The sequence below is a fragment of the Mus caroli genome, chromosome 16 (genome assembly GCF_900094665.2).
Source record: "Mus caroli chromosome 16, CAROLI_EIJ_v1.1, whole genome shotgun sequence".
Lineage (NCBI taxonomy): Eukaryota > Metazoa > Chordata > Mammalia > Rodentia > Muridae > Mus > Mus caroli.
The window spans coordinates 40,866,769-40,880,078 of NC_034585.1; the positions used below are offsets into that span (position 1 = coordinate 40,866,769).

Below are 13,310 nucleotides of genomic sequence, written 5' to 3' on the forward strand. Positions count from 1 at the left end.
GATTAATGAGGACAGGTCATTTCTATAGTAACAGACATACTGGTAGGTAGAGATATTAAACGATGGGCATTAAATGTAAATGCTATTGTTACGTTACAATTCAAATAGAACTAACTATGATCAGTAAGACAAGTACAAAATATGTATTAACTATACAGAAACCTTCCTCTTTGCCCTGTCTGTGTGTACATGGATAAAAGAGCATACAAAGCATATATCCAACCCTTCTCTTTCTGCCCTACAAGATCCTTGCCCAGCACTGAATGGATTCTCAGCTCCAGGGAGAACACAGGTTTTAACCATTGGTCAGTCAGGAAGCTGAGTGGTAACTGGGATCCAACACACAACTTATTAAAGAGTTACACCACCGTATCCAGGTGGGAGTAACGTAACAGTCCTCCCTAAACTTTCAGAAGTCCATGGGCTGGAGAGACGGCTTCATTGGTGAAGTGTCTGATGAACAAGCACAAGGACCTGAACAATCCTAGAACCCATATAAAAGCCATGTGTGATGGTGGCTCACAACCACCCTTAACGAGATCTGATGCCCTCTTCTGGAGTGTCTGAAGACAGCTACACTGTACTTACATATAATAAATAAATAAATCTTTTATTAAAAAAAAAAGAAAGAAAGAAAGAAAGTGGTATCTAAATACCTTCTTCTTCACTAAGAAAAAGGTTCATCAAAACGTTTTAAAGTGCATGGGACACATTGCTATGCCAGGAAAAAGAAAAGGAAACATGAAAGATTAGTGGTCAGTTTAAAAAGACAGGAGCTCCTCTGAAGGGGCTGAAATTGGCAGAGGAGACGCCAAGTATCAAATACCAGGGACAGTGAGCCAGGTGTGTTTGTAAATACCTACACCCTCTGTACCAGGGAGAGTGAGGAAGAAGACAACACAGGTTCAAGGTCTGTCCAAGACACATGACAAGACTTCATCTGGGGGGCTGGTGAGATGGCTCAGTGGGTAAGAGCACCCGACTGTTCTTCCGAAGGTCCGGAGTTCAAATCCCAGCAACCACATGGTGGCTCACAACCATCCGTAACAAGATCTGACCCCCTCTTCTGAAGTGTCTGAAGACAGCTACAGTGTACTTACATATAATAAATAAATAAATAAATAAATAAATAAATAAATAAATAAATAAAAAAAGACTTCATCTAAAAAAAAAATCACGACTCCAAGTGATTGAAATTCAGTAAATTTTAAAGCTAATACATGTATGAGACTTGGAAAAAAAAATGAAGTTCACCAGCTAACTAAAAAGCTCAGTTGGACTGTCATATTTAATGTGTTATTTAAGAAGTTTCTACTAAAAAGAAAAAAGAAGCGTTCCCTGTAACCAAGCCTGTGCAAAACAGCTCCTCTCTCCCCATTCAAAACACATTTTCTCCGTCATACGCATATTCCTTACTCTTGAGGTAATTCTGCTGACTACAAGTTCCTTGTTATATTTTAAGCAGCACTTAGTGTTCTTATATATGTTGCTTAAGGACCTGCTGGTAGTTTGGTGCCTTAAGCCATCTTTGAAGAACAGCACATCCTATCCCTATGTAACCTCTGCTACTCAGAGATAGCCAAACATCCCAAGCTTTCGGACACTCTCAGTACGCTGCCTCTTTGACTTGCTCTAGTCCTGTGATCAACAGCACTGGGTACCGGGGTGGGTTTTGAGGAGCAGCAGATACTGACTCTTTTCGGTGAGCTCCCATCCAAGGACTCTGTTTCTGAAACTCTGCTAACCGACTCCTGTGTGAAGCTGATGGCCTGGGAGAACTTCTCATCTCTTTCCCCAGCGTCATCCACGCTGCTCCTTCCTGGACTTCTGTAGGAAACACAGCATTGCAGAAGCATAAGTTCATCCCCACAAACACGGTCCTTCACGCTCTCTCGGGGGTGTTTGCTAGCCTAACGCATCTCAACGAAGAATAGGTGATTAAGCTACCTTCTTAAAGACACCAGCTGACTTTATCCTTGAAAATAAAACATATGTTCATATGCAAATCCAAACAATTCAGAAACTACTAAAAAAAAGACGTAATGAAATACAAGTAGCCCCAGCTCATCCGATGTGTGTGGCTTATTAAAGTTGCATTGTAAAATCACAGAGCTTCAAAGTTTGGGAAGATGTTTGAGTTGGGTGCCATTGGGCACCAGAAGGCAGTTTTACATCATCTTGCTTCTGACTTAGTCTCAGCGGAGGTAACCAGGCCTTCTAGGAGGAGGAAGCGCCTCCTGTCTAAATATAATGGTCATCAGTCAGGCTGAGGCAAGACAGAAAGACAGGAAAACAAGGGAATGCTGGGAGGGAGATCGGCCACTTCACTCTGATTTCTGGTTTGTATTTCCTTCTAGCTGGGCATCAGGAAACTTCAACCCAAATGACAAAATCCAGACTGCTGGAAACAAGGCAGGTGAGGTGGCACAGACCTGCAATCCCAGCTCTCAGAGGCAGAGGCAGGGAGATCTCTGCGAGTTCAGGGCCGGTCTGGTCTACAAAGGGAGTTCCAGGAGAGCCAGAGCGACACAACCCTGTTCAAAACAAAACACCTATCTTGAAAGCTAGTCCTAGTTTTCCTAAACTCACCGGAAATAAGGATGTCCAAGCATCCATCTGTGCTGACTCAGGATGAGAACATTCATGTCCTGGGGCTTAACCGCACCAGCATGCCTCTCATCCCTAAATCTGAGCAGTGTACCACATAAAGTCACATTATAGTTTCTTTTACAAAAGAAAAATTTTAAGTAAAATAAGTAAGCCCGTTATATATTCTTATTTAATTTCTAAATCTTTAACTTTTAAACCTTTTTTAAATCATGAAGCCTTGGGATGAATTATATACCCTTTAAACAATATAACTTTTAAAAGAACAGGGCCATATATTCACATACATTCACTGTAAAGAAAATGACTCATTGCTCTCTTGAGAGGTCCCACACCCATGTCTCAGATGTGTTCCTTTTCCTTAAAAGTAGCTCTTGTCTCCCTGTCTCTATTTTTTGCTCCCTCCCCCCACCTTGCGCTTAAATCAAGCATGGACTAGCACCGGTCTCTCTTATCTACTTAACAAACCTGGTTTACTCTCACTTGTCCTGAAATTCTTTTCTGTGCTGAGAATCCAACTTTACCAGAGATCCTGAGTTCAAAATTCCCAGTCACCACGTGGTGGTTCACAACCATCTGTAATGGGATCTAGCTGATGCCCTCTTCTGATGTGTCTGAAGACAGCCACCGTGTTCTCATATAAATAAAATAAATAAATCTTAAGAAAAAGCCAAAAGCTAAGAAGTATTATATTCCTATCCTAGTTAAGGTTACTATTGCTGGGGGGGAGGGGGGAGTGAAGGGTTTATTTGGCTTACCCTTCCATATCACTGTTCATCTTCAAAGGAAGTCAAGACAGGAATTCAAGCATGGGCTGGATCCTGGAGGCAGGAGCTGACGCAGAGGCCGTGGAGGGGACCTGCTTATTGGCTTACTCTCCATGGCTTGCTCAGCCTACTAGCCTAGGGATAGCACCACCCTCAATGGGCTGCCCCGCCCCCATCAATCACTAATTAGCGAAATGCCTTACAGCTGTCTCTTAGAGAGGCATTTTCTCAGTTGAGGTTCCCTCCTCTGATGACTCTAGCTTGTGTCAAGTGGACATAAAATAAATCATCACAAGCCCTTTTTAACTCTGCCTGAATAATGATTAGTAGGCCTGCTACCAGCTCCCTCCTGGATAGGCAGGATGGTGGGACTCCATGGATGCAAGAGAGAGGAAAATGAAAAAAATAAAATAAAATAAAAAGATCCTGGAAATAGCTCACCAGTTGAGTGTGGAGATCTCGGCAGCGTAAGGAGGATGGGAGTTAGAAAGGAGAGAGGAAAGGAAAGAAGGGAACGCAAGAGTGAGAACAGAGACAAAGAACATGGAGAGCTGAGGTTTGAAGCAGACTTGCTGTTTTCAGAGGGAAAGGGAGCAAGGGAGAGCCAGGCATGAGGATCCTGCTCCCATTTTCTTAGAAAACAGTCACCCGGAGAAGACAAGACAGCTTCACTGGTGACCTCCAATGTACATGAGAGACTCGGTCTAGATACGTATTCTTTCCTGCTTCAGACGCTACGAAGTTCACAGGTCGGCAGAGACCTTGAAGGCCACTGAATCTAACTGCTTCATGTTCATAGATGGGGAAACTGAGGCCTGGGAATGTCCAAAGGTTTGCCTGAGATATCTCAGCTACAAAGCACAATCCAAATGAGATCCTACTGACTCTCAAGATCCCAAGGCTCTGCGTTAGTAACCTGATTTTCTACACCGTTTCGGTACCTAAGGAGTACTAGTAAACTTTATTAATGACAGCAGGGTAATGGAAAAATGTGAACTTTACAGGAAAGTTATAAAATATGCATGGGTAGCCGTGTGAAAAAAGACTATAAAATATTGATGTAAACGGAGACAACATAGGTTGGAGCAGACTGCCCAGAGGAGAGGAGCATCTGTGTATGTATTCAGACTTTCAACATATTTACATTATAAGATTTGGAGGGCTGCAGAGATGGCTCAGCCACTATCCGATAGGCAACCAACCAAAATGGCAAATGTTCCTTGGATCTTGGCTTCTCTCATTTAGCATAATGCAAAATGCTACAGAATTTTAATGTATTATCTTTGTTTATTGAAGCTATGGTCTCAATTAACATTGATAAGGTACTTTTTTTTTTAACTTGGAGAGTTAGTAAAATATTCACACTTCTTAGTGAACAGCTGTCCAAATAATCTCTCTACTAATTTCTTTATCACACGATAGCAGCACATGACCCTGACATTGACATTGCTTGCATCCCCCACGGCATGGTCAGCTCCTTTGACTAAGGTGATCGGTGTCTACTGAATGCAGGACACATGCCATGGTGTTAGGGAGACTTTGAGGAAAAGTCATGAAACCACCCTAAACCTCAAATTTCTCTAGTGTCTCCTGTGAGCTCGGAGATCTCACCAGCCCCTGCTCCAGATCCTTAATGAAAAGGCTTTCTAGTAGTAAATTCTAAGAGTCATAGCCTCATCTCTAACATTTCTTCACGTCCCTCGCGTGCTTACCAACTTAGCAAATGAGTCTCTTCTCTCCCAACTTGCACTCTACCAACAAGAGGGCCAACCGCACCAAACGATGAGTTCAAAGAAATTCAGAACTGAAACGACCTACAATAATCCCACTGTGATGGGTCATAATGCACTTTGACATTCTACTTTGCTTCACTGTACCTTGGGTGCACATTTTCTTCAATTGATAACAAGTGTTCCATTTCTTCAGCGTTTAAGCCTAGCTCCGTGCCATAGTTCTGCTGGAGCAGTTGCCAGAACTCCTGTCTGGTCAGGCTCTAAGATGACAGAAACATTGCGTGACTATTGGAAAATGCAACAGATAACGTAACTGTAATTCAAAGCACAAAGGCCAAAGTCAGAGGAGCCGTGGTGTGAGCAGTCAAGGTGTGGCTCGGATAGATCCTGGCCTATTTGTCTCCCTATTTTCTATTTTTAAAAAAACGGGTTAATGGGAGCTGGGCATATAGCTTAGTGGTTGAGAACTGCATACCATCCACAAGGCTCTGCAGAGCTCCATCCCCAGCGCTGAAAAGGAAAGGTTAAATATGCCCATTTGATAAGAGACATTCAAGAGGAAGTCCCGTAAATAAGAGCACTGGCTGCTCTTTGAGAGGACCTGGGTTTGATTCCCAGCACCTGCATAGTGACTCACAACCACCTATGACTCCAGTTCCAGGGGATCTTGTTCTGGCCATCTCAGGCATACTAGTGGTGCACAGACCTATATGTAGGCAAAAATGTAAGAATAAATAATTAAACCAAGAGGTAAATCGATAAACAGATAATCGTTTCTCACCCGAGACAGGGTTTAACCACATTCTCCAGGCCGACCTTGGGCTTGAGCTATTCTCCAAAGAAGTTGAAACTAAAAGGCACATTCCACTTAGAAAATGGTGGGTTTTCAAAGTGTGAATTAAAGTGGCTACTGTGCAGAAGTACACTTCAGTAAAGATGCTTAAAGTGATTTTTTTTTCTATAAAAGTAAGTTACTTATCATTTCTGGTAATTACTGATCTGAAATCCATACAACCTACGCTCACAGTTCAGAGCTGTCCTAAATGTCAACTCAGAATCAAAACTTTTAATTCACAATTGTATCTGAATATTTTAAGCATTTTTAGAACTTTGCACACCAATGAGCTCCAAATTACATCTTCCTAAAAATATAAAATGCAAGAAAACAATCCTCAGAATACTAATTTACTTTTAGTAAAGTCCAGCTTGCTTCCTTTATAGACAGCATGACAGTGGTAAAGTCACCAAGTCCAGCAGAGAAATGGACCCGTGGTTAAGAGTGCTTGCTGCTCCACCAAGGACCAGTGGCCACATCCTAGCTCCCACATGAGGCAAGTCACAAACATTTGAAACTCCAACTGACACACCCTTCGGGATTCCATGGGCATCTCACACACACACATACACACACACATCGACCCACTTTAAAAAAACCTTAATCACCAAATAAAGCAAGCTGTAAACTATTTGGGAAAATAACATCATATCATAGTAACAGACTGGTCTCCGGGAACCTTGCAATTAATTACATGATTAAGCAAGACAAGAGAGAGAGAGAGATAGTGTGGTACTTGAAGCCACTGTCAATATGATCTTTCATCCATTCCACAGGTCTTTATTGGGAATGAAACCTGTGGCACTGCTCTAGATACTAAGGGTATAAAAACAATCTCCGAATTTAGTACTTATGTCTGAAGGATACAGGGCACTCTTAAATAAGATGCACATGATCATGTGCTAATGGGCTGGTAGAGTCTATGGGATAGGGAAGTGCAAAAGGAGTTAATATTATTGAGGACCAAGGTGGCCAGATGAGGCTCCACCGAGGAGATAGGCTTCTGGGTAAGCTGGGGACAGACGGATGTGGGGAAGAAAAACTAGAAGAGATGGAGAGAAGATGGCCAACCCATAGGGAGGGCAGAGATGGACAGAAGTAATATTAGTTATGAAGCTAGCAAGTAAGTCATCTCCTAGCCCAATCAGAGAAATGTTTCAAAGTTAGGAAGTAGAATGTAAAAATATATAATGGGGTCAAATGTATACAGACCCTGAATTCAGCCCCGGTATTCCCTACAACAAACACCACCGCCCTTTCCCTCCTCCCAGGAGCAGCTCTGTGTCCTGGTTTTTACTAGAGGACTCTCCTTACACTTCATGGAACCAGGGAGCTAAAAAGGAAAATGTCTGGACTTGCGGCAGCTCTATCCCACTTTGCCAAGATGACCACAAAACCAGCTGATGACAATTCAGATGTCATTATCTACATTTCAAAAATGTCAAAAATATTCAAAAACCTGCAATAAAGGAGGCAAGCTAAGAAAAACATGCCTCTTTGCTTCGAGCTGATTATATGAACACGGAGTAGATATCCCAGGATGGAGAACTCTAACTGAAAAATCACACATCTAGAAAACAAGTTCTGCGATGCTCTCTATTTCCTACAACTGTCTTTTTAGCAGATGAAGTCTTCTCAAGTAGAATATCCAGAGAAGAAAAATATAAAGGCCCATTAGTGACAGTTGAGGAAGCTCCTGTCCTTGGTCCTAAAGGGACTTGCCTTCTACCCCAGAGATTCTGTGTGGATTCTGTTTTCATAACAATAATTCATCCTGTGAATTAACTAAGCCTTCCAGGGACATCATCTTTGGAACCGTTTTCATATCTCGGAAGGACGGTTAGATAGCTTTACAAAAGAAGGCGATTTTTCAGCACAACTGTGTTAGATTATTAACCGTTCACAAAAACTTTTTTTTTTAAACAATAGACGTTGCCGAAGATAAAAACTAAAGCAAACAAATGACTTGGTGGTGAACACTCAGCTTCCTAACGGTAAAAGACATGCAACTGGCGAGCAAAACCTGAGAACAAAATGCTATTTAAGTTAATTAGCAAGATAATTTCAACATACATTTTCATCCATTAGTTAAATGTAAATACATCATTGGTTAATGGGAAACAAAACAAAACTCATTTAATTCATGGTGCTGTAGATTTGCTAATTTGTTAAAAATGACTATTTCTGCAAGGTTGTCCAGCTGTCTCAAAAACGTGACTATTTACAATCACGCTATTCAAACATGCCAGTCTGATAGTCGCAACTTTTTCAGTATTTAGCAGCTGAGCCTTAAAAAAACAAAAACCAACCTAAATATTATTTGAAAGTCGACCACCTACCTGCAAAGGAGCAGAGCGGCTCCGGGTTCAGCCTGCAGATAGATAACTTGAGCAAAATAGAGATGAACCAAGCAGTAATCAGATAGGAGTCAAAAGTCAGCAGATCAATTTCTGGCCCAGAAAGCTTGGTATTCTAAGTACTCTATGGAGTCTTTATCCACAGTTGGAGCTTCAAAACTTTGATAACAGCTAAGCAAACTCGCTACTTCAGTTTCCTACTCTTTACGGGGCTCTTCGCCACGTAAAAGCCAAGTTCCAGTGCTGTGTGAAGCTTCAGTTGTTGCTTCCTGGTTCTGAGCACCAGCCCTCTTTCCAGGGGGCCGGTCAGCCTGCAGAGCTGAAGTCACACCTCACTCGACAGGTTCCTAAGCCACGCCCACTGGAAGAGGCTAGGGAAAGAATGTTTTATTAAAGGGACGGTTCCGAATTTCTTCTACTGTACACACCGATTAGCGACAGGATGCAAATGGAAAGATCTTACGTGTGCTCAAATAATGTAGAACACCTACTGCAATATTATTTTAACCCCACGTGAAAATTAACTATGTTAAAACTTAACCTCCCCATGACAACAGTTTTCGATTTAACTCTAGCGAGTCATTGATACCTGTTCTTATTCCACATCAGCACTGACCAGTATTCACTTCAGACCCCTGACGTCACAGCTAGCATAGATCCTATCCTGAGTACCCTAAATGGAATGTTGGGGAGTAGTCGGAAGAGCCAGCTCTTCAGGTGAGGCATTCGGCATGGCTTTCGTCACTGCAAAGTTTAAGGTGACGTCTCGATTACTCGATGATTCTTTACCTTGAAAACATCTCTGGCTTTAGTTCATTCAGAACAATTTCCTGGCAGAGTCCTGGACTATAACGAATAGGACACAGAGTCTCATCTACCAATTTTAATTTTTCCAAAAGAGGAATGTTTCAAATGAGAAATCAAGACTTGCCCTAATTTCTAACAGTTCTCTCTGCTAATTTAGTAAAGTGTACAGACGGGTCAAATGTTGCTTGACTGACTAGCAAGACCAGCTTTGAGAATACTAACGTCTAATGGCTTTACCAGAGTGACACTGAAGGGTCCCACACCCTCCTAGTCAACCTAGTGTGGGTGGCACACACCTTTATCCCAGCATTCAGGAGGCAGAGGCAGGTGGACTGGAGGCTGGCTTCCACTATGAAACTTTGGTATATTGTACTGGGTTCTCATTGGTTGGAACTGTTAGGTACACATGCTTCCTCTGCTGACCAAATAACTGTGGCAATGTTTATCTGTCATTTTTGTTCTTGTCCCTCTTTCACTGACAACAGAAATAATTTGGGGAAAACAAACTTACTGGTCGATAGAATTGTTAGACACCAAAATTTAGTTTGCTTAAAGGAGAAAATAGAACCCCCCTCCCCCAAAGTTGGACCCTGAAGAACACCCAGGATGCAATGCATAAGTAGAAAGGAATGGATGTCAAGAAGGGTTCAGGGAAAGAACAGAGCTAAGGGGGAAAATCCAGTTTCCTCATGGAGGAAGAAGACCAAGGTGCCAAACACTGTTGAAAGGTCAAGCAAGGTGAGCATGTGACCAGCAGTGTATGGCAAATGCCAGCATCCAGAGGATGAGGTCACCTGACTTGGGTCACTAAGATGAGGTATGTGTGCTGTGGAGCTGGAGGGAGAGCGGGGTCATGGGGAGCAATGTGTGTCAGACTGAATCACACGGCCTTTGCACTGTGGAACAGAACCTCGTGGGTTCATGCAGAAAAGGGACCATGTTACAGTCATGCTCCCAAAAGTCACCTTTAAAACTCCATGCAGCCACCTCAAGATAGATTAGTGTTAGAAAGAACTGTCTAGGTGAATGATAAGGACCTTGGTGACGGTAGACACGATAGGCAAAGAAGATATAAGAAACAAGGGTTTGAGTCGGGCGTGGTGGCACACGCCTTTAATCCCAGCACTCGGGAGGCAGAGGCAGGAGGATTTCTGAGTTCGAGGCCTGCCTGGTCTACAAAGTGAGTTCCAGGACAGCCAGGGCTATACAGAGAAACCCTGTCTCGAAAAAACAAAAAAACAAAAAACAAAAAAAAAAAAAAAAGAAAAGAAAAGAAACAAGAGTTTGACCATGGTTCTGGCTTGGATAGCTAGGCTGAAGTTAGATGGAGCTGTTCTGTCAACAAAAAGAATGATGGTGATGATGGTGAGGATGGTGGTGGTGGTGGTGATGATGATGATGATAGGAACAATCTAGGAATGCATATTTTTGCCCTGCAGGCTATAAGCAAATATAATTAAAAGTATAATGTTGGTGTCTTTTTCATCAGGCAGATTTAAATTCTGCATTTATTAGATTTAGACTACCACCAGAGCCAAGTAACTCTCAAGAGCAGCCTCAGCTCTGCCAGTGTCCTGGGCTTGGGCTCAGGCAGGCTGAGCTCAGCTAGACAGGCTCACACGCTGGAAATGCCCTCACATATCACAGGGACCCATTTCCTAGAGATTAGAAAGCTTCCTGCCTGCCACTCCGGTGGAATCAAGCAGTCGTCAGAAAGTCGATGACAAGCATGACGGAGGCGAGGAGCTGGCTTTCAGAAACAACTTGTTGATAGCTTGTCTTTGCCTCACCTCCTTATATGTCTGTGCTGATTAAAGTCTGCCTGTGTGCAAGGAGACACAGTTAATATCCTGCCTGTGACGGATATGTAGAGCCTGGCAGGTGGAGACTCTGGAGTTAGAGGAGACGGATGTCACCAGCTATCTGGTCTCACTGAGCTTTGTCACTGACTATAAGACAGTGAACGAGACAGTCACGGCCTTTGTCTTCCAAGCAAGGAGAAACAAAACAAAGAATTGTAATTGCAGCCAGTGTTTATAAAGAGGAAATGCAAATGGAAGCAAAGATAAAGGCTACTTGGGGTTTATTAAGGCAACTCGGAACAAGGAGTGGGAAATCAGAGATCGAAATTTGTGGAGGGTGTTTGAAGACTACTGGACACACCCAGCAGGTAGAACATTTAAGAGAAGACATTGAAACATTTGAGCGAAAGGACCCAAATTATGAGTCCCTATGTAAACTTTTGAGGCAATAGTTGTTAAGCAAGAGACAAAAATAAAGTGATAAAGCCCCCTTTATCACACACACACACACACACACACACACACACACACACAAGAGTAAAAATAAAAGTCACAAAACCAAGCCAGTCACAGGCACATATTTTAAAAGCACAATTTGGCTGTAGTATTGTTGAGGCTTGGACAAACTGTTTCTGGAAAGGGCCATATAGTAAATATACGCTTGGTGAGCCATATGGTCGGTCTCTGTTGCAGATGCTCAACTCTGCTGGTGTCATGTGAAAACATAAACAAATGAGGATGGCTGCTTTCCAATAAAACTTTATTTATGGGCACTGAACTCAGAATTTCATATGATTGACAAGTATCAACAAGTGTCATTCTTTTGTGTGGTGTGTGTGTTGGGGTGCACACACACACACAATTTTTAAAAATGTAAAATCAACTAGGCATGGTGGCACTTGGGAGGCAAAGACAGGAGTTCAAGGCTAACTTGGTCTGCAAGGTGAGCCACTGTCTAAAAAAACCAAACCAACAACCCGCAGGAGTTAGGACTGGCTGACTGGCTCCAGTGTGGGATGTGGGCTGGTTTAAATGAACTGAAGCTGGGGTGGAGAAGAGCCTGGTTCTTAAACTATGGTTGCATGGTTCACTACCAAAGCTGGAGAAAGCATTGATTGCAACACAAGAGTGCCACTGCCACTGTCATGTGGTCCTCAGTCCCGGGAGCTAAGTGTGCTGGGTAGAAGTGCTAAGCGAGACTAGGAAGGGCAAAGTCTGTAGAAACTGAAGTGCTATAAATCACTTCAGAAACGGCTGCAGACAAACACCAGACATTGAAGACCCCTGTCAGGAGTTAATATTGGAAATACACTATCCTTGCCTGTGTACTGTAACCAAGGAGTCTTATGAGTTGGAAAAAAAATAGTTCTATTAAAAACATTTTTTTCTACTTTCTTTCAATGAGAGATCTCATGTACCCCAGGTTGGTCTAGAATTTGCTACAGAGCTGAGGATGACCACAAACTTCTGATCCTCCTACTTGTCACTTCCCAGTGCTGGGATCGCAGATACTCCGTATTCTGTATACACTAGGCTACCCTCTGCTACTGAGCTACATGCCCAGCTCCACCGACATTCTCTTTCAATGGCAGCAGTATGAGTCTAGCTCGTTCCTCCTTCTGTGTACTTTGCTGGAAAAATAAATAAAACGAATCCAAAAGCAGGCTCTTTAAAACATAACTTGGTCAAATAAAAATGTTTCTATAAGCCAGGTGTGTTGGTATAGACCTTTAATCCCAGCACTCAGAAGGCAGAGACAGGTGGATCCCTCTGATTTTGAGGCCAGCCTGGTCTATGTATCACTGTTCTAGAACAGCCAGGGCTATGCAGAGACACCTGTTCTCACAAAAACAAAGCAAACAAACAAAGAAATCTTTTTTTTTAATCAATTTGTCTTTAAAGTTTTCTCATTCAAGAAATAAACAAAATTTGCATATTTACATTTAGGAATTTTTCTTTGTTTTTTTAGAGTATCACACAAGATCAATAAATCAAGAGCCAGATTGGTAGCACATGCCTTTATCAATTCTTGGGAGACAGAGGTAGGAGGGTCTCTGGGAGCTCAAGACTGGCCTTGTCTTTATAGTGAGTTACAGGCCAATGCTACCTTAAAATGTTACAATAGGTCCTTGCCTCAATAAAAAGAAAACAAATCTAGCTAATGTACATTTTATCAATCTAAAAACAAAGACAATTAAAAACTGAAAGCAAGCCCAAGGTTTTAGTTTGGGCTGGCTTGCTTGCTTGCTTTTTTTTTTTTTTTTTTTTTTTCCTTTTTTTTTTTTTTTTTTTGCTCCATGATCTTTTTTTTCTTTCATTTTCTTTCCTTTTCTTTCATTTTCTTTTTTAATTATTAGATATTTTCTTTATTTACATTTCGAATGCAAATATCCCCTTTCCTG

At 42.1% G+C, this 13,310-nt stretch overlaps 1 protein-coding gene across 6 annotated transcripts in view; it reads right to left on the bottom strand.

Moving 5' to 3' along the window:
• Gramd1c (GRAM domain containing 1C) overlaps positions 1 to 13,310 on the bottom strand; it is a 77,597-nt gene that overhangs the window by 25,425 nt on the left and 38,862 nt on the right. For 5 of the 6 annotated variants that reach the window (XM_021184889.2, XM_021184890.2, XM_021184891.2 and 2 more), the window contains 2 exons: positions 5,252 to 5,367; positions 1,695 to 1,827 (listed from right to left, as the gene is read on the bottom strand). In XM_021184889.2, the coding sequence (XP_021040548.1) occupies positions 1,695 to 1,827; positions 5,252 to 5,367 (249 nt within the window). Of the gene's footprint in view, positions 1 to 1,694; positions 1,828 to 5,251; positions 5,368 to 8,281; positions 8,633 to 13,310 lie in introns of those variants that run through there. The other variant, XM_021184893.2, reaches the window with a different exon arrangement.